Genomic DNA, 24,736 nt, shown 5'->3' on the forward strand with positions numbered 1-24,736 from the left:
AGTATGAATAAAATGCTGACCCTGCCCCTAAATGAGCATACAGTCTAGTGAGGAGTGTACAGGTATATATACAGGTAACTCTCACTTTTTTTAGTTCAATATCCAGTTTTAGAATCTGCTTACATCACAACTAACTTCTAGGTGGCAAGGTTCAAAGATGGTGAAAAACTATAATGTTTAATTCTCACCCTCCCTTCAAGACAAAGACCCTCACCAATTGGTAATAACACGAAAGAAGTTTAAACACACACACACAAAGTATGAGAAAGATCACAAACAAGAAAGGTCAGAGCTTTTAGGAGTGGTGAAGATGATGAGCAAGATGGGGAAATTTAAAGGAGGGCCTAACACTGAGAAGGCACCCAGGGATTATTTTTGTTACTTGATTACATACTGACAGAGAATGGTGGCTAATACTAAACTGCCTCAATCAGCAGGCCTATAAAGAGGAATAAAGTTTATGCTTAAGCTGTCTTGGCTTCCTTCTGGCTTTCCTGGGCATCTGTTGTTCTTTGGAGATTTGGAGACAAGGTGAAGTGGCATCAATGGGAGAATAAATTCCATTTGTTATCTCTAATATCTTCTTAATACCCTACCTTTGTCAATTCTATGAACGCAGAGGGACCTCCTATCCATTCACCCTACTATCTTTTTATTGTCACTCACCCTCTCATGTTACTTCCTTTTTTATCCATCCTAAGATTAACTGGCCCATTATTATATTACTCCCTTGGCCCTCTTTCCCGCTATCACAATTGCCTGATAAAACCCACAACAGGAGAAAGCCTATACTATGCTGACTCCATCTCAACCTGAATTCATGACCATTAACCAAAACTGAGTAGCAACATTATGCCATTTTCACCAATTCACCCTCCCACTCTCTACAGTGATTATTCTCCTCCTTCTCTCTCTCAATAATTCCTCTTTAACGTGATTCTCAGCTTGATACTAGCATGAGACCTAGACTTATACCGATAATTGACTACTCAACATCTCCACTCAGACTTCTAATAGGTCTCTCAAACTTAACGTATCTAATATTGAGTTACGGAGTGCTATTCCTTTCTATACTCCTACCCTAAACCTGTTCCTCTTGCTTCTTCACCCCAGTAAAGCTTGGTATTTGTTCAATCCAAAAACCCCGGGGTCTTAAATTTCTCATTGTCTATTACACCCCATACTCAATGCATCAGCAAATACTGTAGGCTCTGTCTTCAAAATAATCCAGAATCTCAACATTTCTCACCTCTACCACACTAGTCCAAACCACTATCAGCTCTCCTTTCAATGACTGCAGATTTCCTAATCAGTTTTCCTGTTATTACCTCTGTTCCCCTCCAGACTATTCCTCAATCCAGCAGTGATCACAGGTGTATCACTTCATTCCTCTACTGCTCATCTCCAATAACATCTCAGCTCACTCAGAGTAATTAGCCAAAGTCCTTACTATGTCCTAGAAAGCCCAATATGATCACTCACTCTGTCCTCATCTTCTACTACTATCTCCCTGCCCCCTTCCCCAATCACTCTGGTCCACTCATAACGGGCTACTTCCTGTTCGCTGAACAAGCCAGGCAAGCTCCCACCTGAGCCTTTGCTGCTGCTGCTCCTTCAGCACAGAAGGCGACCCAGCTCACCTCACTCCTTCCTATCTTTAAATCTCTGCCCTATTGCCTCTTCCTCAGGAAGGCTTTCCCTGGGTCAAGTAAATTAGCATCTCCTCAATATTACTCTTTGTTCTTTTTAGAACTCATCTCTCCTTGGTATTATGTTCCTATTCTTTTTTTTTTTTTTTTTTTTTTTTTTTTAGTTTATCTCTGTCCAGCAGAATGTAAGTTCTACTAGAGCAGTGACTTGACTTACTTACTGCTGAGTTCCCTCTCCCAGAACAGAACTTGACTAACACAAGGAACTTAGTAAATGTTTTAAATAAGTAAGTGAATGATAAGTAGAGAGGACTATGGGAACACATACAAGAAGTACTTAATCTAATCTGAAAGAGTTAGAAAAAGCTTCTCTGTAATGGTGACATCTAAGGATAGACCTGAAAGACAAGTAGAAGTTAGCCAAGTGAAAGATTAAAGAAAGATTGTTCCAAATAGCCAAAACAGCATGAACAAAATCAGAGGCAAGAGAAAGCACAGCCATTTATTTGTGACATGAAAGTGTATACTCTCCCAAAATTAAATACTCCTTAAAAAAAATAAAGCAATTAAACCTATTTCTCCATTTTTTATATTCTATCCTACACCAGACAATGAGGACTAACACTATCCTATATATTCTTGGCCAAAGATCACTGGTGTACATATTTAAAACATTTTTAGCCAAATGAGTGCTAGGAAGAACAACAGAAATAAATGTTTTGCAACATCTGTTATTTACTCCATTATAGTTATTTCCCTGTCTTTTATTTTGGAACTTGGCAAATAACTTTTGATTTGACAAGAGGTAAGACCAGATTGGCCATGGAAAACAGTAAGATACCACATTAAAGGTCCTCAAAGGATACCAGGTTAAAAATGGCTAAATGCCCCTTCAAAGAAATAATCAAGAAAACAAAAACGAAAGTTGAACAGGTGATTAGGTATTGGTAAAAACATCCTTTGCTATTATGAAAGGAAATCATAATCACCACTGCAGACAAAGTGACTGGTTAACAACTGTTTGAAAGACGTCTGAAAAACTATCACTAGAGGCAAGACATAATGTTAGGAAATCTGAAGAAAATGGAAAAATTATTGCAAATGGCAGGAATGCATCTCCTTGGGGGCTATATGAAACCCCAGTATAATGTTCACTGGCCACCTCATTTACAGAAAAACCAGAAGCATCCTTGAGCTGAAGAGGCTATAATTGTAGTTTTGTATGATTAGAACATATAGCGCACAAGATTCACAAAATAATGTGATTTTAAAACAGATGTGTTTTGGGATAAGAACGACCCCTGGGAGTATCACAAAAGCTGAAAAATACATACACAAACTCTGTACACAATATCAGGGGATTCCCAAACTCAGTGTGAAAGCTCAGGTGAAAACCATTACACTCAGGACAATAAAGAGTAGTATGTCCCAGGACGAAAGCTATGCAGCAGGCTTATACAAACCGTCCAGAGGGAGGTTAGAAGGCCGACGGTTATAGGAAAGTGGGCTCCAGAAAAAAAGGAAAGCTTATAAAAAGGTGGTATGATTATTAGACTCAATAAATTTCATAATTCTATAAGGCCCATAACTAATTCGAGAAAGTCATAATATCACTAATCTATGTAACAAGTTTAACTGAACTAATTCTGGAAGAGAGAATCCATTTCACTTTAATGATAATTATATTACACATATAACCATATATAAATATATATAATATAGTATGTTATATTACATTATTTGGAGTTACAATAAAGTCCAAAGTGTGATAATGGAGTGAAGCCATGCAAACCGAACACTAAGATCCTTATTGGTTTTTAATTTTTAGTATCAGCATATATTTCAATCTCAGAACATTTTATGATTACAGAACCAAAGGAAAGCATTAACAATTCTGACAAAATTAAAGTATAAATGACTAAGGGTAAGGGTATAAATATAGAGAACTAAATTACTTAAAGTTTAAAAAGTAAACAATGATCTAAAAATATTAACAAAAAAACTATCAAATTATCAGGAAGAGGGGAAAAGGTAAATGAGGGGCAGGAAACTTAAAAAGCTAAATTCTTCTATTTTGTAGCAAAGAATTAATAGATCTTGTCTAAAATTGGCAAATGAATATATAAAAGAATAAGCATATTCCTTATAGTTCTGGAGGTAACCTCCAGATATACTAAAAGCAGAAGTTCCCCCTGAGAAATACAAGCAGGGTGGGAAAGAGTGTGGTAGGATTACATGTACTTGCTTGTCATCCTAAATTCTTCTAAGAGATATTCACTGAATGTTAATGATACTTTTTAAAAAGAATATTGACACGTCAGTTCTCATTGTATTAAAATTCTTTGAATTCTGGCAAAGTTTAATTGGTCAAAACCAAATATTTCCTTAGGTTTCTATTAAGATTTTATATACACACAGAGATTTCTCCAAAAAACGGTATCATCAAAACTCTGTTACATTATTTTACTTAAGATGATTCCTTTTAAAATCAAAGTATTATTTGCTGCCCTACTATATCCTAGTCAACAGAGATTTAGATGGGTGCATGGTCCAGGAAAACAAGATGTGAGGTAGTACAAAGAAAGAGATTACTTTTGTTTTGTTCTGTTTCCCCTAGAGGAGGCTGGGGAAAGGGAGGAGAGGAATAGTAAGAGGAGAGCTAGGGTGGCATGAAAAGCAGTGTCTGCATTATCACAGCATTTGTCCCAGCAGGACAGATCTGAAAGGGTAAATTCAAAAGATATTACAGACAGTATCAAAACTGACAAGCCCTCAATGACCAGTTTGATGTTGTATAAAAGTTAAAGGGGTTTCTAAGGGTTCTGGTTTAGGTAACCAAGTGAATGGTGATGGCTTAAAGCAGAGAACACAGAACAGAAACAAAGTGGAGGATCATCATGTGTTCAGCATTGGATACAAAGTTTGCTATTTAGCTTGTGAAGCTGTTCAAAGAGTAGCTGTAGCTGTAGCTGTAGACAGTATACTAGACAGGATAGTATCCAGTATATTACTTAGCTGATAGTATATTACTTAGTTGATGCCATGGGAGTAAAATGTTTTCATACAGATTAGATACACTGTGGAGCATGAAAAGAAAGGTCATTAAAAAATACCCACATTTAAACTGCTGCTAAAAGAAAAGCCAGTGAAGTAGACCAAAAGCCAGAGAGGTAATATAAATAACAGCTTCCATTTTACAAAAGCAATTTGTTACACAAATCTGCTAAGCGCTTTAGGAGACATTAAACTGTTCCTTGATACTGGTAATATCACCATTTTAGAGATAAAAACAGAGAGACGTTAAGATGTTAAATGATTTGCCCAGAATTATTCAGCTGATAAGTGGAAAGGCCAAAACTCAAATTCCAGTTTGTTGTCCATCCTCTTAACCAGTATACTACCATCATGATGAAAGCCATGACCAGATAAGGAATGCCTGTGTAGAGACTAACCAGGAATGAATAAGTTTCCTTACCCTTCCCTTCTAACTCCTGACTAAACCACAGTGCATGTATCATGAGCCTCCCCATCCCCATCCCCAAAATCACCAACCCAACCTCAGAACACATTCATGTTTTTAAGTTGGGACTCTTACTCTTTTTCAGGTTACTTTCAGTAATTTCATTAATGAGATGTATTAGTACAGCCCTACTAAAAATAAAAAGTACAGTTATTTTTTTAGCTAATAACATAATGAAGTTTAAAAAAAAGTGTTGGTAAGTTTGGATCCTGACATAATCTAAGATCACACTTGAATAAATGAAAGCTAGCTAAGTTAAAGCCTATCAATTAGGTTAATTCACTCATCAAACATTTATTTAGTGCCTCTTATGAGCCAAGCATTAGGGATAATAAAATGGTGTCTAAAAACAGACTCTAATGCTGTGTCTCTGGAAAAACTTTACTGCCAATTATGACACTTTTAGAGTTACTTTGTCTTGCTTTGAGTAACCTTATAAGCTACTTGAATGAAAAATATAACTTATTACTTAGTATCTTATAATACTGTGCTCCTTGAAAGAGGAAATAAATACTATCAATAACATAAAATATTCCTCTAAGTTTGAAAGCTTATTTTGTGATTATTTCAATAATGGCTGTACTTAAATCTAGAATCTCTATATTATTATTGTGGCACTCTACTCACTAACAATATCTTCATTCTTAGGGAGTTAAGATCTAATTTAACATATATAAGACAGTAATTTACATCATTTCCCTCTTAATTTGGGACTCAAATCCAAAATTTTATACTAAAATGTATAATAAATAGGAAAATCTCATAATGACACTTTGTGTCAGATACTTTTACTATTTTAAAAAACACAAACTAGCTTTTAGATGCAAATACAACATAGGAAGGAGGGGTAATTAAGTTTAAAAAATTTTAGAAAAAAAATTCTTGAAGAAAAATTCTAACATACACCTGAACATTAGCTTTTAGAATTTCTTGGGCAAAACAATTTTTACCTGTTAATAAAATAAGGAGTTTTCTATTATTTTCTTCATCCAGGGAAATAACAGATTTCCCTCTATATGCTCATAAGAAACCTATGGGAAACAAACCATAAATCCATTTGACAGTTACAATTTCAAAATAATGGAAGATATAATGTTGTAGACAAATAATCTCTTAGCTCAGAAATGTCTTCCTTAATCTAAATTAAATAAGAAAATCTATAAACTTTATTAAAATATATAGCCTAGCACATGTTAGACACTAGACAAGTGCCTGCTATAATTATAAAACTGGATGGCTTTTATTCATTTCAGCTTTACTTCATCAACCTGCTTTGAAGCATATAAGGCAGGCATTTAGTTCAACACAAGGACTACCCGCCTCCCCCCAGAAGTCCATTCCTTGATACAGACTTTCCTTAAGTCCAGAATTGCAGGGAAAGTTTATAACTGTCACAAAGGGACCTAAGCAAGACAATAAAAGTGACTCAATAGAGTCCAACACCATCAGTGTTGAAACCATATTAAGAACCAATCTTGCTATAAGCTGGCAGTGCCCTCCTTAGTTGTGTACCAGATATCTATGTGCTCCCTGGATAGCAGCACTGGATTTAAAAGTATAGGAGCTGGAGGAGAAGCAGTTACCAAAGAAGCAATAAAAATCAACAATTTTTTTGGCTACAAAATAAGATTAGCCTTTTTTTTTTTTTTACATAAGGGTCTATTTTAGAACCTTGAAAACAAAAATTTTCCTGCATTTTTTCACTGAAACATCTCTTTTTTGTGACTGCCTTTCCTAAAACTGGGGACAAGTGGTGCTTATATGACATATATCAAAAAAGAAATAGTGCTAACCAGTAATTCTCTCTGATCCCTGATATAAAGTAAGCATAGCACATATTTATACAATGGACCAAAGACCAAGACTAAGAAGGAAAAAAGCCAACTGTGATATCAATACCATTTCTTCAGCGCACTTAGTAGCCAGAAATCTGCAAGCTCCTTCCTATCAGTACCAGACGCTAACTGTCATTCTCTGTCCGTAAACGTCTAACTACTTTTTCTAGAGTTAAAAAAAATATTAAAACTAAACTCCTTATTTCTCATTTCCTAACCCAAGCTGGCTAGGAACTTCTCACAAGGATTTTAACAGGCCCAAATCAAAACTATGGTCATAAAACTTCACAAATACTCAATACACAGTACTTCAGCAGATAAAAACAACAGAATAGCATTACACAGAACTGTAAAAGCCATATGACAAAACTCATACTTTGCAAACAAGAACAACCAGAGTAAATTCTACAAGTAGTCATAACATTCAACAACACTGTACAATTGATTTCATAGGTTAAACACAATTATCACATGATCCAACAATTCCACTCCTAGGTATATATATCTAAGAGGAAAAAAAAATATACGTCCATATAACTTTTACAGAAATACTTACAGCAGCATTATTCATAATAGTCAAAAAACAGAAACAACTCATGCATCCATCAACTGATGTGATACAGCCACACAATGGAGTATTTTTTGGCAATAAAAAGAAATGATATACTGATACATGCTACAACGTGGATAAACCTTGGAAACATTACACTAAGAGAAAAAAAGCTAGTCAAAACAGACATGTTATTTGACTCTATTTATATAAAATCTCCAGAATAGACATGCATACGGAAGTAGACTGGGGTTTGCTGAAGGATGTGGAGGGTAGGGCTTGGGAGGAGTGACTGCTCACGGGTCTGAGGTTTCCTTCTGGGATGATGAAAATGTTCTAAAACTGACTGTGGTATTGGATACAGAGCTCTGTGGATATCCTAAAAACCACTGAATTGTACAATTTAAATGGGTGAACTGTATGCTATGTGAATCATATCTCAATAAAGCTGTTATTTAAAACATCAATTTGTGCTGCAAAAGTTGAAAAGATAAGCAAAACTATTTTTTAAAAAACCAAAAAACATTATTGTAAACAGTTTGCCTAGCAAATCAAGAACAAAGATTCCTGATGTACTCTTTAACAAAAAACGTTACTGTTATGAAATAGTGAATACATATTTAATCAGATCTTGCTAATTTTCTAAGAAAAGACCTCATATCCAGGAACAATGCTTACTCTCACACAGAAATTTACATATGTATACACATAAATTAAACTTAAAAGACTCTCTGCAGAGCGCATGTTCACAGACATTTTATGAGCCATGAGAAGAGAAGCGTACATGAAATTAAATGTAAGACAGATTTTCATTACAAAAATCTCTTTCATTCAGAGTATATAATCTCTCAGATGAGTTAGCTAATTAATGTCAATAACTAAAAAAGAGTTCTCCACACAAATAATAGTGTTCTTAAAATGTGTGTGCTTTGAATCATCCATTTGTAATCAGGAACTAATTGTGTAACCTTAATGTAACAATTATAAAACACAATCTTCTGTGAAACAAAGAAAGCTCTCTATTGAACTATATGCACAAAAAACATAAAACTTTTTTTGATTAATTCTTAAAAAAGCACTTCACCAGACTTAATTCTGACTGGTATTTTCCCTCTACGTTAAAATATTTTTAAGTAAAAGTATCAACAGGCTACATACAAATCTTCAATGAACATATACATAATTTGAGGAAACCAAAAGATGACAAAATATTTTTTAAGCAGAACCTCTTAAAAGTAGGGAAATCATATGTAAGAAGAAACTTCTAGACTAAGTTTATACATTAAGAAAAAGAGATAGCAAGGACTGTAACACGAGACTATCAAAGAAAAAAAGGAAAGAGAGAAGATATGCAGAAAGATTCCAAGTCAACAGAATTTATATGAAAAGGCCACGGTAATGTGAAAAATAACTCTAATTTAATTTTCTAATATTAGTTATTCATAGCAGTTATTATAAAAAAATTTACCAAAAGATATGTGAATATAGTGGGAAGCCTCTAAATGTCATTATATTTCAAAACAGTACTATGAAAAAGTATCCCATTAGAGAAAATATGGGATAATAAAGATCCTAACACCATGACCCTGTTATGTTACTTAATTTTCAAAAATGTTTTCTTTAATTATAAAAAAACTAGAGAAATATATTTTAAAGCTAAATATAGATAATTACTAAAAACAATACAAGCTCTATGAAGACATTTAACTAACTTCAAGACAAAGTTATTAAGTCTATGACTGTAAGAAAAATCTCTCAACTAGTCATGCAAGTATTTGGATATATACATATCTATTACCTCACTATTTGTTGCAACTTGAAAGGGAGTATGTGTATAAAAGAAATTAAGATTCTATGTTTTCTATAATAAAATGGCAATGTAATCGAGTCATCCCCCCACCGAAGTTTCAGAGATAAGGGCTCTAAAATACAAATAATTAGATAAATAAAAGCTACTTCAAGCATTATACTGACCATTACTTTCACTACAGATGACTAAAATCAAGTAATACAGAAGTTTAAACAACTTACATTGTTGTTGCGAGTTTCTACTGCAGGGAATTTTCTGACTATGAATTTCACAGCTGATTCCAGGTTTTTGTCAATAAGGTAGGATGGTTTTGCCTTGGGGTCTCCACAAGCCTATAAAACAACAGCAATAAAAAAAAAAGTGAAATGCATCCTTCTTCTATAACCAAGGAATAATAGCAAATCTGTAATCAGAAATCAGAGAGATATTTGTTTTTGGTGAGCAGGTGATAAAATGAATAGGCAAAGTGCAGGGATTGTCACAGCTGAAATATGCAATGGGAGACAGTACAGAGATGTTCTTCTACTGAAAAAAAATGCATGGAAAGTTTCAAAGCAGTTAGCGCAGAACAGCAGTGAAGGAAAAAGCTCAAACCTAAAAAAAAAAGAAAAAGAAAAAAAAATTCTTGGTTTGAGGTAGGATTGTATTCATCTGAAGCTAATAAAATTTTATAAAATTAAATATTCAGTAGAGTACTGGAAATGTTTCTTTCTATGTGTCATATAATAAAAACTTGTGTTTAAATGTCTTTTCCAAAATGCTTTCCTCATTCACTTTAAACATTTTAATACAAGAGCCCTAGTTCAAAAGAACTGGAAGCTGCTAAAATTGTCTTTATAGTACTAACGTGTGTTGCCTGTTCCTCTAAATATCTGAGTTACAACACTGTTTTCCATCATACCAGCAGCACTTTAAACAATGAAATCTACATCTATTCTACATCTTATAAGCACAGAACAAATGGAAATGTTTACATTTTGACCACATCAGTAGTACAGCATTCTCTGTAGTAAACTGTAAAGCATCATGCAAATGTAAGGTATTATTGTTAGAACTTTTTATCTGAACTATTAGCAATACAGAATATAATCTTCAATACTGTCCACTATTTTATTATGTGACATACAATTAACTGCTTTCTAGTGAGATGTCATTTCTTAGGGAATTACTAAAATTATAACATTCCTACTTAATTTCTTTTTATTACATTTTTAAAGAGGTTTGTGTCCTTTGAAAAGTTATCACTCTACTATATGTGAGGAAATATAGTATTGCAATTTAATGTTTTTTCATCGTTACTATGGCTATGTTGTGGATTGCAGAAAGAGAAGTTATGAAACATGAAACTGATCTGAAAGCGGGCAAGCGGGCAGAGGGAAGGTGAAAAGCTTTGCAAACCTTCCAAACTTGTCCTTGCTGGGGAAGCATTGTAATAAAAAGAGAGAAAATTACTTGTAAACAATGATTGTCAAACTATGACATACGTTTCAGTAGAGAACTTATGCACTGCAGACTATGAATAACAAAACAAGATTAGAAGTATATGGTGCTACAATTTAAAGGTATTCTAAGTAGCGAGTTTTAGTATACAATAGATTTCATATATATTTAAATACTACTGTGTAGGTGTACAACCATGTCAGTTTCTTGGTGCTCTTTCTAAATCAACTTAAAATAATACTAGAAGGAAAAATAAAGACTACATGCAACTACAAAAAACAGGAGCAAAACCATCAGTGAAATTTTACATACCTTAAAAAGTAATGGTAGCCAAGAATAAAAATAAATCGTTATTGGATGACTTTTGCATTTCAGCTCAAACTGAAACTATACTTCAAATATCAACTAACTCCCTTCCAAGCCAAAGTATAAAAATCAGAGCAAACATTCCTATATTTTCCAAATGGAAATAGGAATGCAGTAAGAATTATCTTAAATATCAAATGTAACTAGATAAAACAAAATTAACTGTAAGAAATTTAGAACTTCATAATCCTTAACCAGATTGACACAAGGCTATTACATAAATTCCATTTCAACATTATAAATATTAAAATATATCTTAGAGTAGACTATCATTTGCTTAAAATATTTCTCATAAATTAGTCTTCCAATTAATCCACTTCTCCCAAAATATTATACTATAAATAAGAATAACTAAGAGCCACACAACTAAGAGCTTGTCCAAACAGAAACAGTTACATGTTAGCATATGCAGCATACATAGGATTTCCTCATATCAATGATAAAATGAAAATCAAGTTTCATAAACACTCCTGAGGTAGTGCAGAATCCTAAGGTGATTCAAATTATTTCTTAAGATATGTATTATCTTTCATACTCTATTTAAAAATTTAGCTACCTATTCTAACATTAGTGGCTACCAAATAGCAAAAATATGATAGACTACCATACCCATTTCCAATGATCACAAATTTTATTGCAGAAGAATTTAAGTAACTAAAGATGTCTGTGTATGAACAGCTCTTCCTTATTACACTGAAAACATAAAGAATGGAATTTCATTTCAGTAGAAAAATAAATGGTTATATAGTCTTTCCTTCTAATTGATTTACTTTTTCCCACACTACTCAGTGAGCCATATCTAAACAAACTGCACTGGGAGGCAGTATGCCATAAAGATTAAGAACACAGACTCTGGAATAAGATTGACTGAGTTTCAATCTTCATCACTTACTATCCATGGGACCTTAAATATATTACATAACATCTCCTAGTCTCAGCTTCTTCATGTAAATGGGGAAATTAGTACTTACCTCATAGAGTCATTATGAGGATTAGAAGAGAGACAGATAAACCATGAACAGTATTAAGCAAAGGACTGGCACGTACTACTTTAAAAATGTTAACTGTTGTTAACAGTAACTATAATAATTATAATTGCCTAAGTAAAAGTCTCATATGAATAGTACTAGTCTTCAACATAGTATACAGAGCTAGCAATAAAAACTACAGTTCCTTCTCCCAGTCACTTATTACTTTCATTTATCCCAAGTCTAAACATACCAAATATGATTTATAGAAAAAGATTATTAGCCTAGTGGTTAAGAATATAAGTTCTAAGATAGGCTGTCGATGTTCAACTCCTGCTCCATCACTTTCTAGCTACAACCATAAGCAAGTGATTTTCTGTGCTTCAGTTGCTTCATCTGTTAAACAGGTGATAATACTTACAATCTACCCTAAAAAGTTTTTAAGTCCATTACATCACTGTCTGTGTGTGTGTGTGCACAAGTATAGAATTTTTAAGGGCAGCAGGCATACTATATGTGCTCAAAAAGATGCCAATAAAAAATGCAAGATTCATAGATACTATACAGAGGTACTAGGCATCATTTCATTTTTTCCAAAATCAACCTACTTGATTTATTTACTTAACACCAATAGAGACATTTGCAAATTCTCAGGAAAAAAAAAAAAAGTAAAAGTGCAAGGAAAAAAAAAACTTGACTGAAACCCAGCATCTATATAAATGCATCTTGGCAAAGAGCCATACTTAATAATTCAGTTGAGAAGGATGTCCCACAATACTGAAGGAGTACAGCAAATTTCCAACTAACCAGATGTCTCAGTTTATAAAGATTAATCTTCTTCCCCACTCTAACTCAAAAATTTAATTTTGATGACATTGAGGACAAAGAAATCATAAGTTAACACCTAAAAGAACATAGCCTGCAGATGGTACACCTAAAACCCTATCTCGTCCTACTACAGTAATATTACACAAAATTAATCTGTTACTCTGAAAAGTATTGCCCTTTGAAGTACCACATTTAAGAAAATGATATAATACTACTACACTTAGTTATCAATACATTTTAGGCTAATACATTTCAGAAAAGCTTACCACAAAGATTGAATAAAAAGATATAACAAATTACCAATTCAATCAAATAAAACTCTTGAGTACTTTTAACCTGCCTATCCCCACCTCAGAAAAAGAAAAAAAAAAAAAAAAAACCCACAAGTAGAGGGCAAAATTGTGTCCAAACCCCTGAATCTTACAGCCCTACAAAAAAGGTTTTATACATAATTGGCTAAAAGGGCTATTTCACCAGACAAAAAGGAAACTATCTGAACCACAAAATTTTTTTTAAAAAGCACCCTTCTAAAACTTTGTTTTAGTTTATCTTGAATTCAGCATTATTTCATAATGCAGAGAATACTGTAATTTAAAATTCCAGAAGATCTAAAGCAAATTTAAAAATTTATGTACTTAAATTTCCAGTTTTCAGAATTGGAACTTTATTTCCTATTAGTATTCTAATAATCTTTAAATTCAACAGAGACTAATATGGTAGATAAAATGACATTACTGTTAAAGGAAATACATAAACATATTAATTAACAAGTCTGAGTTAAGTAGATCACAGCCCATATGACCTTAGGCAAGTTGCTTAACCTAAGCCTCACACTCTAATCCATAAATTGAGGATACTATTATTACCTACTTCATAGGGTAGACTGTTCAGATTTTTAAAAGACAAAATGCACCTGTAAGTGTTTATTCCAGGTGCCTGGCACACAAGTATTTACAAATTTTAAATAATTACTTTCTATTTTTTTAAATAAAACTTTTCAAAACACATGGATATTTATAGTGAGCTCCAAATTATCAAAATAAGATTTTCCATTTAATCAATTCATAATCAATTCAACGTTAGTATTGTCAATTCAGTATTTTCAAGTTAGGTTTTTGTTTTTGTTTTTTTGCAAAACACAAGTATAACATTATTATCAAAAACAAAGAAGAAACATGTTTCAGAAAGCCACATAATATTTTATTCAGGCCACAAAATAAATGTCTTTGATTAGAAACCTCAAAATCAGATTTTGAAGTGTGACTTTAAAACAAATCTTTCTGCCAATCTACCACCAAAATCCCTTCCCAAGGCCCTTCCTCAGGCTGTCACAACATATAGATTAAATACCAACTTAATTTCATATGGTTAATGTTATGTATTTTCTCAAGAACTTCCTTACCACAATGTTAAAAAAAATCAAATATCATCAAATCAAATATAGAAATAGTCCTCTCCCTATTCATAAGAGAGAAAGAACACCCAAGAAAAAAGAAAACAATAAAGACACTAGAGCAGGGAGTAAAAAGAATATTTACTGGACACCTGTTGCATGCAAAACACCTATGTTCAGAAATTCTCTAAACCATCACTCAACAGAGAGGAAAGGCACTTCAAAAAAATTAAGTGACTTGCTCAAGGTTTTACAATTACTAACTTTGAGTACCCAAAGATTCCAAAGCACTAAAAATACTTATTTAAAAATGTATGTGCCCAAAAAACGTATAAAAAAATTGTTCCATTCTTTCAATACCTCACCTGCTCAAAACTTTTATTGGAGTAACCACTATTAAAGGAAAAATCTGATTAGTTCAATCAGCTTTTTAAATTTCTAGTCTAACTCAGCAATAAAACACATTCTTTTGCCAAAATACTATAGGACAAAATAGTTTTTTAAATATAATACCTTAATTGAAAAAAACATGAACAAAATTCAGGGATCAGATTGAGAATGTTTATTTGTGAGAGCAGAGAAAAGAAATCAGCCTCATCTGAATCATGTCAGGGAAAAAGAGAAAAATACAGAATGTGACCAATTTATGCTAGGAAGAGGAATCTAATTTTTACTCAATAAACAAGAAATAATAAACTTGTTTTAAAGTAAGTTTTGCAAAACTGAAGGCATCAAGGAATCAAGGGGGATTCTCCTTCAAGTCTTAATAAATTTAAATAAATGCCTATAGGAAAAATGGACATTACCTAAGATCATGAACTATAAAAGTAACTTGCTTATAATTCTTTTTTATTTTCTAAGTTTAAAAATAACAAAAGTAATACAGTCTGAGATTTTCCAATAATTGGAAACTCCATCAATATCAAAACAAGACTCCAATTCTAGTATTATTGGTTAATTTTTTTTCACACGTATCACCTATATTTTGGCCAACCAATCTGCTTTCAACTTCCTTTTGAGCTCTGGTAGGTAAAAAAAAAAAAGAGAGAGAGAGAGAGAAAGAAAGGAAAAAAAGTAACCCACTGCTACAGTTTGGATTAATAAACTTGGTAGGAAAGTTTACTTAAATTACTGGAAATGCTTTTAAATTAATGTAATTTTATAAATTACCTCTTAACTAGAGCCAACAGTAGCAGATTTAAAGATATATAAATTAGGCTTATTGTTTTCTAAGTACAGGTTCTGGGGAAATCATAAATGAATATTTCAACCCATTATGTATTTCAAAATTTATTATTAAAAATTTTAATGATTCATATTAAGTTACTAATTACCATTCGATTCTCAAGAAGATGTCAATGCCATTGTTACTTTCAAAGATTTTTCAGCATCTCAGTTTACAGAACAAAGATGTTTGATTACAGTTTTTTAAAAATATTATACATGGTCACATTTTACTGTTCTAAAGAAGTTGCTCTTTAAAAGACTGCTGAGAAACATACTTCTGAAGTACAAATAGCTATTTTGTATTAGTAGTAGTAGACATCAAACTATGGTATCATGCAGTAAAAAGGACTAATTAAGAAATGTTTCCTAAAGGCAGTCCTGAGCTGGATTAAATAGGAAAAAATGAACACATAGTAAGTAAGTGTCCACTATGTTTCAAGCCCCTGAAATAAATTAGTAACTGTGAACACTTATTCACTTCTTACTCTTGCGCCAGGCACTATACTAGCACTTCATGTGAATTAACTCATTTAATTCTTAACCTTTTAAGGCTAATTAAAGAGTATTCCACAAATGTGGAAGAACTGAAATATCTAAGATTCCAAGAGTCAGAATCAATAAGACTAACATGGCTTTGAATACCAAAAAACATATAACTTGGAGCATAAGAGAAGCTGAAACCAAGTACCCCTGTAGATGGTTTTGCTAGTATAGAGCCTATTCGCAGCCTAGCATTCCAGAAATTTAGTTACCACCAGAAAACAAACTTAAATCACTACAGTGAACAATTATCAGAGAAAGAAATCAGAAGTATTAAGAACTTATGCCTTACTTATTTCAGTGTTCTTAACATTAGAACCATTTCGGGGGCTTTTTCTTATTCAGTAGATTTGAGTCAAAATCTAGATGTACGTATTTTTAAAAACCTTCTAAAATGATTATATTATGTATCCCTGACAAAAAAACACTGGTCTCCTCGACTTATAAATGAAGAACTAACTCAGAAAGACTAAACAACTTGTCCAAAAAAAAAAAAAAAAAAAAAATTAGTATCAGAGCTTTATTTAGAATTTAGCCCTCTCAACCCACAGAATATGCTACAAGTATGGAAAGTAATAGAGAAGTTTAGAGGCTGTAAGCCAGCCTCTAAGACGTTAGATATTACAAGGATAGTATATAACCTTATATATTTTGTATCTTTATATACTTATAAATATTTATGAACAAAAGTCTGGAATCTTGAGTAATGACTGGCTACTCGTCACCGCATGGCTGAAGTTTCTATTCATATTTCAAAATCAAGCACAAAAGTCATTATCTCTTCTTCCCATTTCTTCCAGATGGGAACCTGTAACTCCCTTCTCAAGACACCCACATCCACACTTAAACACTGGATTTTAATTAATTATCTATACATCTCTCTCATCCACCTCAATATGAATTTCTTGGCATTGGAGATTGTATCTTAATTTATCTGTTTCCTCAGTGTCCAGGAAGACATTCAATAAATGAAGAGTGAATGAATGAATGAAAAGGAAATCCTCAATATTTGGTACTCCCTGAAAGAATAGTTCATATGACTAATAAAATAGCTGTAAAGATACAGTTTAATTACTGTCAAGTATCTGAAATAATCAAATATGCAATAAGAAAAGTATTTTCCAGTACAGGCTCTTTTACTTAATATAAGAGATTCCTTCGTAACTGGCACCTGTTCAACTCTACTTACAATCTAACAATTGAAGAGCTTATTAAGTTTAACTTCAAGTAAAACATTTCAGTACATTATTTGAAGAAATGATTAACCAGATTTTCTCATCGTTGTCAGATTAAGTAACCCAAAATCTAATAATTACAATACTGAAAATTCCTAATAGGATCAAAATCAAGAAGATTTTGCTACATTTACTAATAAAGGTAATATTAAAAAGTCACCAAAAAACACACCTTGGAAACAGAAAAAATACTACTAATTTTGTAAAGTCCAAGACAGAAAGAAACTTACTGGTTATACTTTCTTAATTTCATTTCTTATATATCATGCAGAAGTCTTCAAAGCAAAAAAATACCATTTGACTTTAGAAATCAAAATGTAAAATGAAAAAAATATATTTGAAATGTTGAAGTTAAACAAAATATCTTCAGTGAGGAAATGATTGTATGTGTCCTTAAAATTAAGGAAGATAAATGCTATTTTACTGTGTTTCTCCAAGTTTACATCTTCCTTTCTGTTTTACATATACTCTTCCCCTAGTTTAAGCAAAATTTTCTGTTAGTTTTCATAGTATTACTTGTATGTCTAGTCTTTTCAGTTTGTGTATTTTAGTATGTCATAGACTAAGTTTTATAAAGAATCACAAAGGAAAAATGAATATAATGTGAAAAGTAAATACAAAATATATTTTCTCAAAAATGTTAATAAATTTAAAGTTTCCTAATTCTAAACTATTTCACATTTTAATACATTACAAATCTAAACATGTCTTTATTAATAATCACCAGTATACTAATCATTATGATCACAATGATTTTTTCATACAAATCCATACAAAGTTCATACAAAAGTAGTCTACATTAAAAAGGAAAATTATTTCTGTAATATAATTGCATATTTAAGGTTACTGTGGGTTCAAAATCTAATTATATCTACCACTAAAATTTCACTAATGACTATAAATCTAATGGCAAAAATAATAAAGAACCCAGAGTTAGGGATAAAGAAAGAAATGTGCCAATCCAAATTCCTCTTTTAGAGTAAGAATTGTGCAAATTAACTTCAAATTCAATTGCTTTATCTATAGAATAGGGATCTATGTCACAGATCTATGGACAAATAAAAGAAAAAATTTTTAATTTAGCATATTTTGGAGTCTCAATAAATAGCAGCCAGCATTACTTTTATTACGCATTATTTTTATTGAAGAATGAGGAGATAAAACTATTTAGTTTGAATAACATAAAAAATGTACATCTGCATAATGTGATCTGAAATAATTGTTGGAATTTTACTTAACAATAACAGTGGAAGTAAATTATCAAACAAGAAACAAATTAAAATTTTAATCATCCTAACCAGTAAGGACAAGAACTTTCAACAATGACACACTTTCTGAAATGGGCTTCCTCACTTTAAATACACTGGATGTAGCTAGCTAAATATGTCCATCCCAGTAATTTTCTTAAAATGTAAGTATACAAACAGTAAAGAACCCTAATTTCATTTATATGTAAACTGTACCATGCTGCTTCTTCAATTTTATTTTTGTAAAGTATCTAATTTAGTCAGAATATAATAAAATATGCAAGCACACATGTCAGCATTTGTACAGAATTGTGTAAGTATATATGGCTTATTTTTAAAAGTGGCAGATGAGCAGGCAGAGAATTTTTGAAGGCTGAGTTTTTGACAATAAACCTGTACTCCTTTTGTAATCATTTAAAAAATTTAATATTTAAGTTATTTAACAATGCCACAAAATTAACAAGATGTATAATCTACCACTGCCACTTAAAAAAATAAAAATAATTCTTTTTCCTAAGTATTTTTCAGTGATCTTTATCTTTTCAGCCTACCATCCAGCATAACAAGAAACGGAATTATTAAATCCTCATTTTTATAAGCAGCTTCCTTGAAAAGTAAAGTTACAAATAGCTATAGTAGGATTTAGGTAGATATATATTATTTAAATTCAGATTTATGAAGAGATAATGTTTTCTTCTTAACATGTTTAAGGATCTTGATAATGAAATCTCACTAGGAAAAAAAAATCTTATAAATACTAACAATCTTTTTCAGTCTAGAACTTGCCAGAATCCAATCTTTGGAACATGCTTCTGTTCCTGACTAACCTACACAGAAAATAAGGCCCTAAAGAAAGAGAAAACCAACACTGAGAGGGAAGGCTAAAGCTCATTCTCTTTTCTTTATCTTGACTGTATCTTTCAAGTACATTTTTTTCCTCCATTAGATAAGCAGATAACAGCTAAAGACTTCAATTTTACATCGCTATTCTATTAATTTTTTCCTCATGAAATAAATTTATCCAAAATCATGGAGAATGTACTATGGGGAAAAAAAAAGTATTCCTCTAATTTTAAAAAAAAAGGAAGTAAAAGTATGTTGAAATCTGCAAAAATACTCCATTAAAATAAAGTCTGCAATAGTTGGGTGGTCTCTTCTCTTCTGTCCTTTAGAACTGAGGCAATAATTTAACAAGATGAAAAATATGAAAGTATTAACTGAGACCTTTTTGGTACAGAGATACCAATTACCAAGTTCATGTCGGTAATGGTGTAGGAAAAAATAGGAGACAAGAAAACAAGAAAAGAGTAAACAAGAAAAAAATTTTAAGCTCAGCTAAAATGTTTTCTTTTGGGGTTTTGGTATATGAGTTTCCTAAAGAGTAAACTTTCAGAAAAACAAGTGTCCAAAAAAGTCACTGAGATACCTAAACAAATACTATCTTACATTCATAAAAGTTCTAAACTACTTTCACATTATAATCTTTTACCTTAACAAACAATCCTGTGAAGTAAGAGGAGTAGGCATTATCACCCCTATATTATGGAAAACTAGTTTAAGTTCTTTTCAGTTTGAGGTCAGTTACTGTTTAAAATGGGCCTTACTGGAAAGAGAAAAATGCCATATGACATCACTTATATATGAAGAATCTAAAAAATAATAATAATAATGACACAAATGAACTACTTATTATTTATAACTAAGTTGATTGATTTCTTGAATATGTGTAAGCACATTTGACTGACTCTATGATTGGATTACCATATCCTGTTGATTCTTATTTTATAGTTGGCTTTATTCCTTTGATAACTATGTAAGTTTAAAAAGCTAAAGCTCTAATCTGTTCTTAGAAACGATGATTAGTACATACACGTAAACTAAAAAAAAGTACAGTATACTGTATTAATGTATTTACATGCAATATAATGTGTATGTGCAGTCGAACTGTAATAATTCTACCTAACAAAAGGAAAAAAAAATGGGCCTTAACTCCTACTTGTGAAGATAACATATCAGAGCTGGAACAGACTTTAGTGTTCCTTTCAGTTAATTTTCCTCCATTTTACAGATGAGTGAAAATGAAGCTCAGGGAAGTTAAGACATCTACCCAATATTACAGCACTCTCAGTGACAGACTGAAGATTGGAAGGCAGGTCTCCTAACTTCTGGCTCAGTATTCTACTTCCATCACCACATTGCCTGCCAATACTACAGTAGCAGATATAAAAGTAGCCTGAAAATGTTAAAAATTCACTATATAAGTGAGTAACATTATTAGATCTGGAAAAGGGAACATATTTTTAATTTTAAAAATGTCTTTACGGAATTATGAAACAAATAAATTTAAATGTAAAACTACCTACCATCATCTTCACCTCTTTTCCCTAAAATTCTCCTTTATGTGTTCTTAAATCCCTGATTTGAACACAAATTCCTTAAAATGTTCATAATGTACATATTAAGAACTCAAAAATTTCTCAATTGATGAAATTTTCTGTAAAAAAGCAAAACATTTTTCAGGAACCAAGTTATATCCCTATAATAAGCAGTATAGCCATTCTTGATTATAGGAACTTAAGAATTTATTTTACTTAGGCCACTGAAGTATTTTTCATTGTGTACGGTCACTAAAATATTTCCATTGAAGACTTCCAATTGAAACAGAGCAGAGTAATCAGATCTGATAGACAATCTAATGCACACATGCATTAATAAAAATGTGATAACTGACTGGCAAACATGTATTACGTGGTAGAAGGTTTTTCTGAGGACTATAAAAGATTGAGAACGAAAAGATTACTTGGCTTATACCGTCATAAAAATGTAGACAGCGGGAATCTTATAAACCCATGGTAAACAAATCTTACTTTTTTGGCAAGATTTTTGGAAAAATGTTCAATCCTAGACACCCAGAAGAAAAGTCAGCCTTTATAGACAAGTTTATATGGACTGAAAGATTCAAAACCCATCTGATGTATTTGTATGCAAAATCACACAAGGAGAGCAGACCAAAAGCTACTACTACTAAAACTAGAGCAAGATTATACACACATTCATATATATGTTGTATAAAGATATAATATACATAAAGTATTCATCCATCAACAAGTCCTAACCAAAGGCCTTATGGACCAGGTAAGGCCCTAAGTACCAGTAATTCAAAAATGTGTAACACCCTCCCCACCCATAGAGAATTTACAATCAGGCAGGATAGAAAAATACTTCTCAACAAATTATAAACATATTAAGTACTGAAATAAAACATTTCAATAAATCAAAATATTAGACACTTGGATATAATGATCATATTCACCTCATTTTAAATTTTACTAGTTAAATAACACAAGAGCCTGAAGATTCTCAAAACAGGAAGTGAAAAAAATATGCTTTTGAGAAATGGCAGTGAACTGAAATTATAAGAGTTCAAAAGCTTAGAATTTAGTCTAATCTTATTTCGTTATGAAGGTAAAATATGTAATGTCTGATTGTATTCATGCCATAAAAAATGTTTAATGAATGCCTGAAAAACGGTATTTTGCCCAATACCCAAATCACTTTTGATGTTACTCTCACTTCCTCTTCTGGAAACCATCATAACCATTTCCTTTAACCACAATACCACAGGTCTAGTAACTTTTAGCGATGTTGACTTGCTCGTTTTTGCACAAAGGTCATATGGGAACCAACTTCCAAGTTTATTGAGGAGCATAATCTCACAAAAAAATTCATGTCAATGCAACCTATACATAACACTTTCTAAAATTAAATTATTCTCAACTTATATAAATTTATAATCAAGGGCCTCTGGTAATTATATAAGGCTTCTTTGTAATGACCCTGAGCTCCTGTCACATAAAACGTAACAAACTGAACAGGCATGTTGCAGTGACTCTCCAGATTGCATTGGGTTTAGTCAATCAATCCTCATATCCAGGTGACGAACTGCAGCATAGCTATCCTTATACAAAATTTATCATTATTAAGCCAAGACAGTCTTCTCCTTTAGAATACAGGGTCTACATCATACTGTTGAAATAAATCAGTTTTATACTTGAATCCCATGATATGAATTTTTAAAAAATACTCTTTCTTCAGTAGCCCTAATTTACAAGGGCTACAATTCTACTGCTATGACTAAACTAAAAGGAAATATTCATGATGCATTAAAAAGCCAACAAAGATAACTATGAAGATAGAATATCAAGTACACATTGGAAACCCTAAGGATCTAGATTGTATCAAGAAAATTCTCTTTAATTTTCTCTTTATCGAATTATTTAAAACTTAGTAACTCTGTCTTAGATGGAAAAGGATTTTGGCCGTTTTTTCCCCTAAGCTAAATTAATATAATATTTGTTCTAACTTTACATCTATTTTTCTTAACTCAGCCTTTCATTCCTTAATCTGTTGAAGCCATGTAGAGACTTTGAATATTAGCTAGAGCTACTCAAATTATCAAAATACGCAATAAAATCCGCAGTAATAGCAACATATTTACAGTTTTTACTTTGTACAGACATCGAACTTTAAGGAATTATGTTTTGATACTACCAGACACGGCTGGAAAAACTAATGAGTGAAGAGGGAAGAGAGAGAGAAGGTTGTTATTCCTGTTCTAGTGACTCACAACCCAGAAGTATTTCAGAAGAAAATTGGTTCCACCCTCACTTCCCCCTCCTCTCCACCTTCAAAATGAAATAATTCCAAATCGCCAACACGCTCCCAAACGGCTTTTAGTTAGCAATCTAGAATAAAATGGCAAAGCGGAGGGGATGCGGGGTTCACCCCGATTAGCCATTCCCTTCCCACATATTCACACTTACACACCAAAAAATTGAGGGAAAACTGCTACCGTCTCCGCCAGATTCCTACCATTCGACCTCAGTGACGGAACAGCCAAGTTTCCCTACCCGGCTCCTAGAATGTCGCCCACCCACCAGCCCTCCTTTCCCGCAGACCCCGTTCCGGGGGCGGGGGCTCCAAGGAGGGAGCGGCAGCGGCGCCCCTCACCCCGCGGCGGGCCCGGCCGGATCTCGCCGCTGGGAGCTGGGAAATGGCTTCTCTCTGCCACTGGCCGGCCCGCGAGCCACCGGGGGAGGCGCCGGGGTTCCGCGTTAGGCCGCGGCGCATCCCCGCGACCCCAGCCGGGCCTGCCGCGGCGAGGCCGTGATTTCTGCCCCGGGCGACGCCCGGGCCTCCCCTGCCCTCCATCCCTCCTCAGCCCGCCCGCCACCCCCGTCGCGGCCTCACCGGCCCGTGCGCACCTTCTTGATGTTGTAGAGGCGGGTGAGCATGCCGACGCCCCGGTCGTTGAGGATGGTGAGTTTCTCCGCCAGCTTCTGCTGACTGGGTTGCAGCACGGAGCGCGACATGGTGGTGGTGGTGGTGTCGCCGCCGGCCGCCTCGCGCGCAGTCACCAGCCCGCGGCCTCCGCAGCTACCTCTGTCGGGCCTCCTCCCCTCCCTCCCGCGACCTCCGCCTCAGGGGAGCGCGCCCATAGCCGTCGCGCCCCAATCCCGCGCCGGTGACAGAGGGAACCGCGGCGGACGCCTCGGGGTCCTTTTCCCCGCTGCAGCCCGCGCCGCGGCAGCCTTCTGCCTTCCGCCTACCGCCCTTGCGTCCCACCCCCGGCGCTCTCCGCCCCAGCTACCCCCGCGAGCCGCCTTCCCGGGCTCCTCCACTAGGTGTGGCGGCGGCAGCGGCGGCGGCGTCTACGGCGGCTGAGAACGAGGCTGCTTCCCGCAGCCCCGGACGAGCGCTCGGTCACCTGATCGGCCGCGCCGGCGCCCCCACGAGGCTGGACGGGGAACTGCTGCTGGGGCCCTAGCCCGGCCCGCCCCGCCTCGCTGCTGCAGCCGCTCGGGACGCGGCTCCGGCCCGAGACCCGACCAGACCTGGCCCACCCACTGCCCCCCGATACCGGCATAGGAGTCTAAGCTGGGGCCTAATGAGGTCACGTTTCTCTGTTCGCCACACACCCCTCTCCTTCAAGTTCCCAAAAGTTGTCTTTCAGCACCACCTCCCCCAAGAAACCAGCAGAAGCCGGCGGGGAGGAGGGGGCGGGGGCAGGGCGGGTGCTTTTCTGGCGAGTTTCGCCCAAGAGTGGGCCGGTGGCTCCATGCGCTTTT

At 34.2% G+C, this 24,736-nt stretch overlaps 1 protein-coding gene across 2 annotated transcripts in view; it reads right to left on the reverse strand.

Moving 5' to 3' along the window:
- The window catches only part of NCKAP1 (NCK associated protein 1), an 83,968-nt gene extending 59,737 nt beyond the window's left edge, over positions 1-24,231 (reverse strand). Inside the window, exons 1-2 of one of the 2 annotated variants that reach the window (XM_032479876.1) lie at positions 23,873-24,231; positions 9,586-9,696 (exon numbers count right to left, since the gene is read on the reverse strand). In XM_032479876.1, the coding sequence (XP_032335767.1) occupies positions 9,586-9,696; positions 23,873-23,980 (219 nt within the window). In that variant the 5' untranslated portion in view covers positions 23,981-24,231. Of the gene's footprint in view, positions 1-9,585; positions 9,697-10,762; positions 10,808-23,872 lie in introns of those variants that run through there. The other variant, XM_032479877.1, reaches the window with a different exon arrangement.
- Positions 24,232-24,736: the final 505 nt, after the last annotated feature.

Source organism: Camelus ferus, chromosome 5 (assembly GCF_009834535.1).
Source record: "Camelus ferus isolate YT-003-E chromosome 5, BCGSAC_Cfer_1.0, whole genome shotgun sequence".
Lineage (NCBI taxonomy): Eukaryota > Metazoa > Chordata > Mammalia > Artiodactyla > Camelidae > Camelus > Camelus ferus.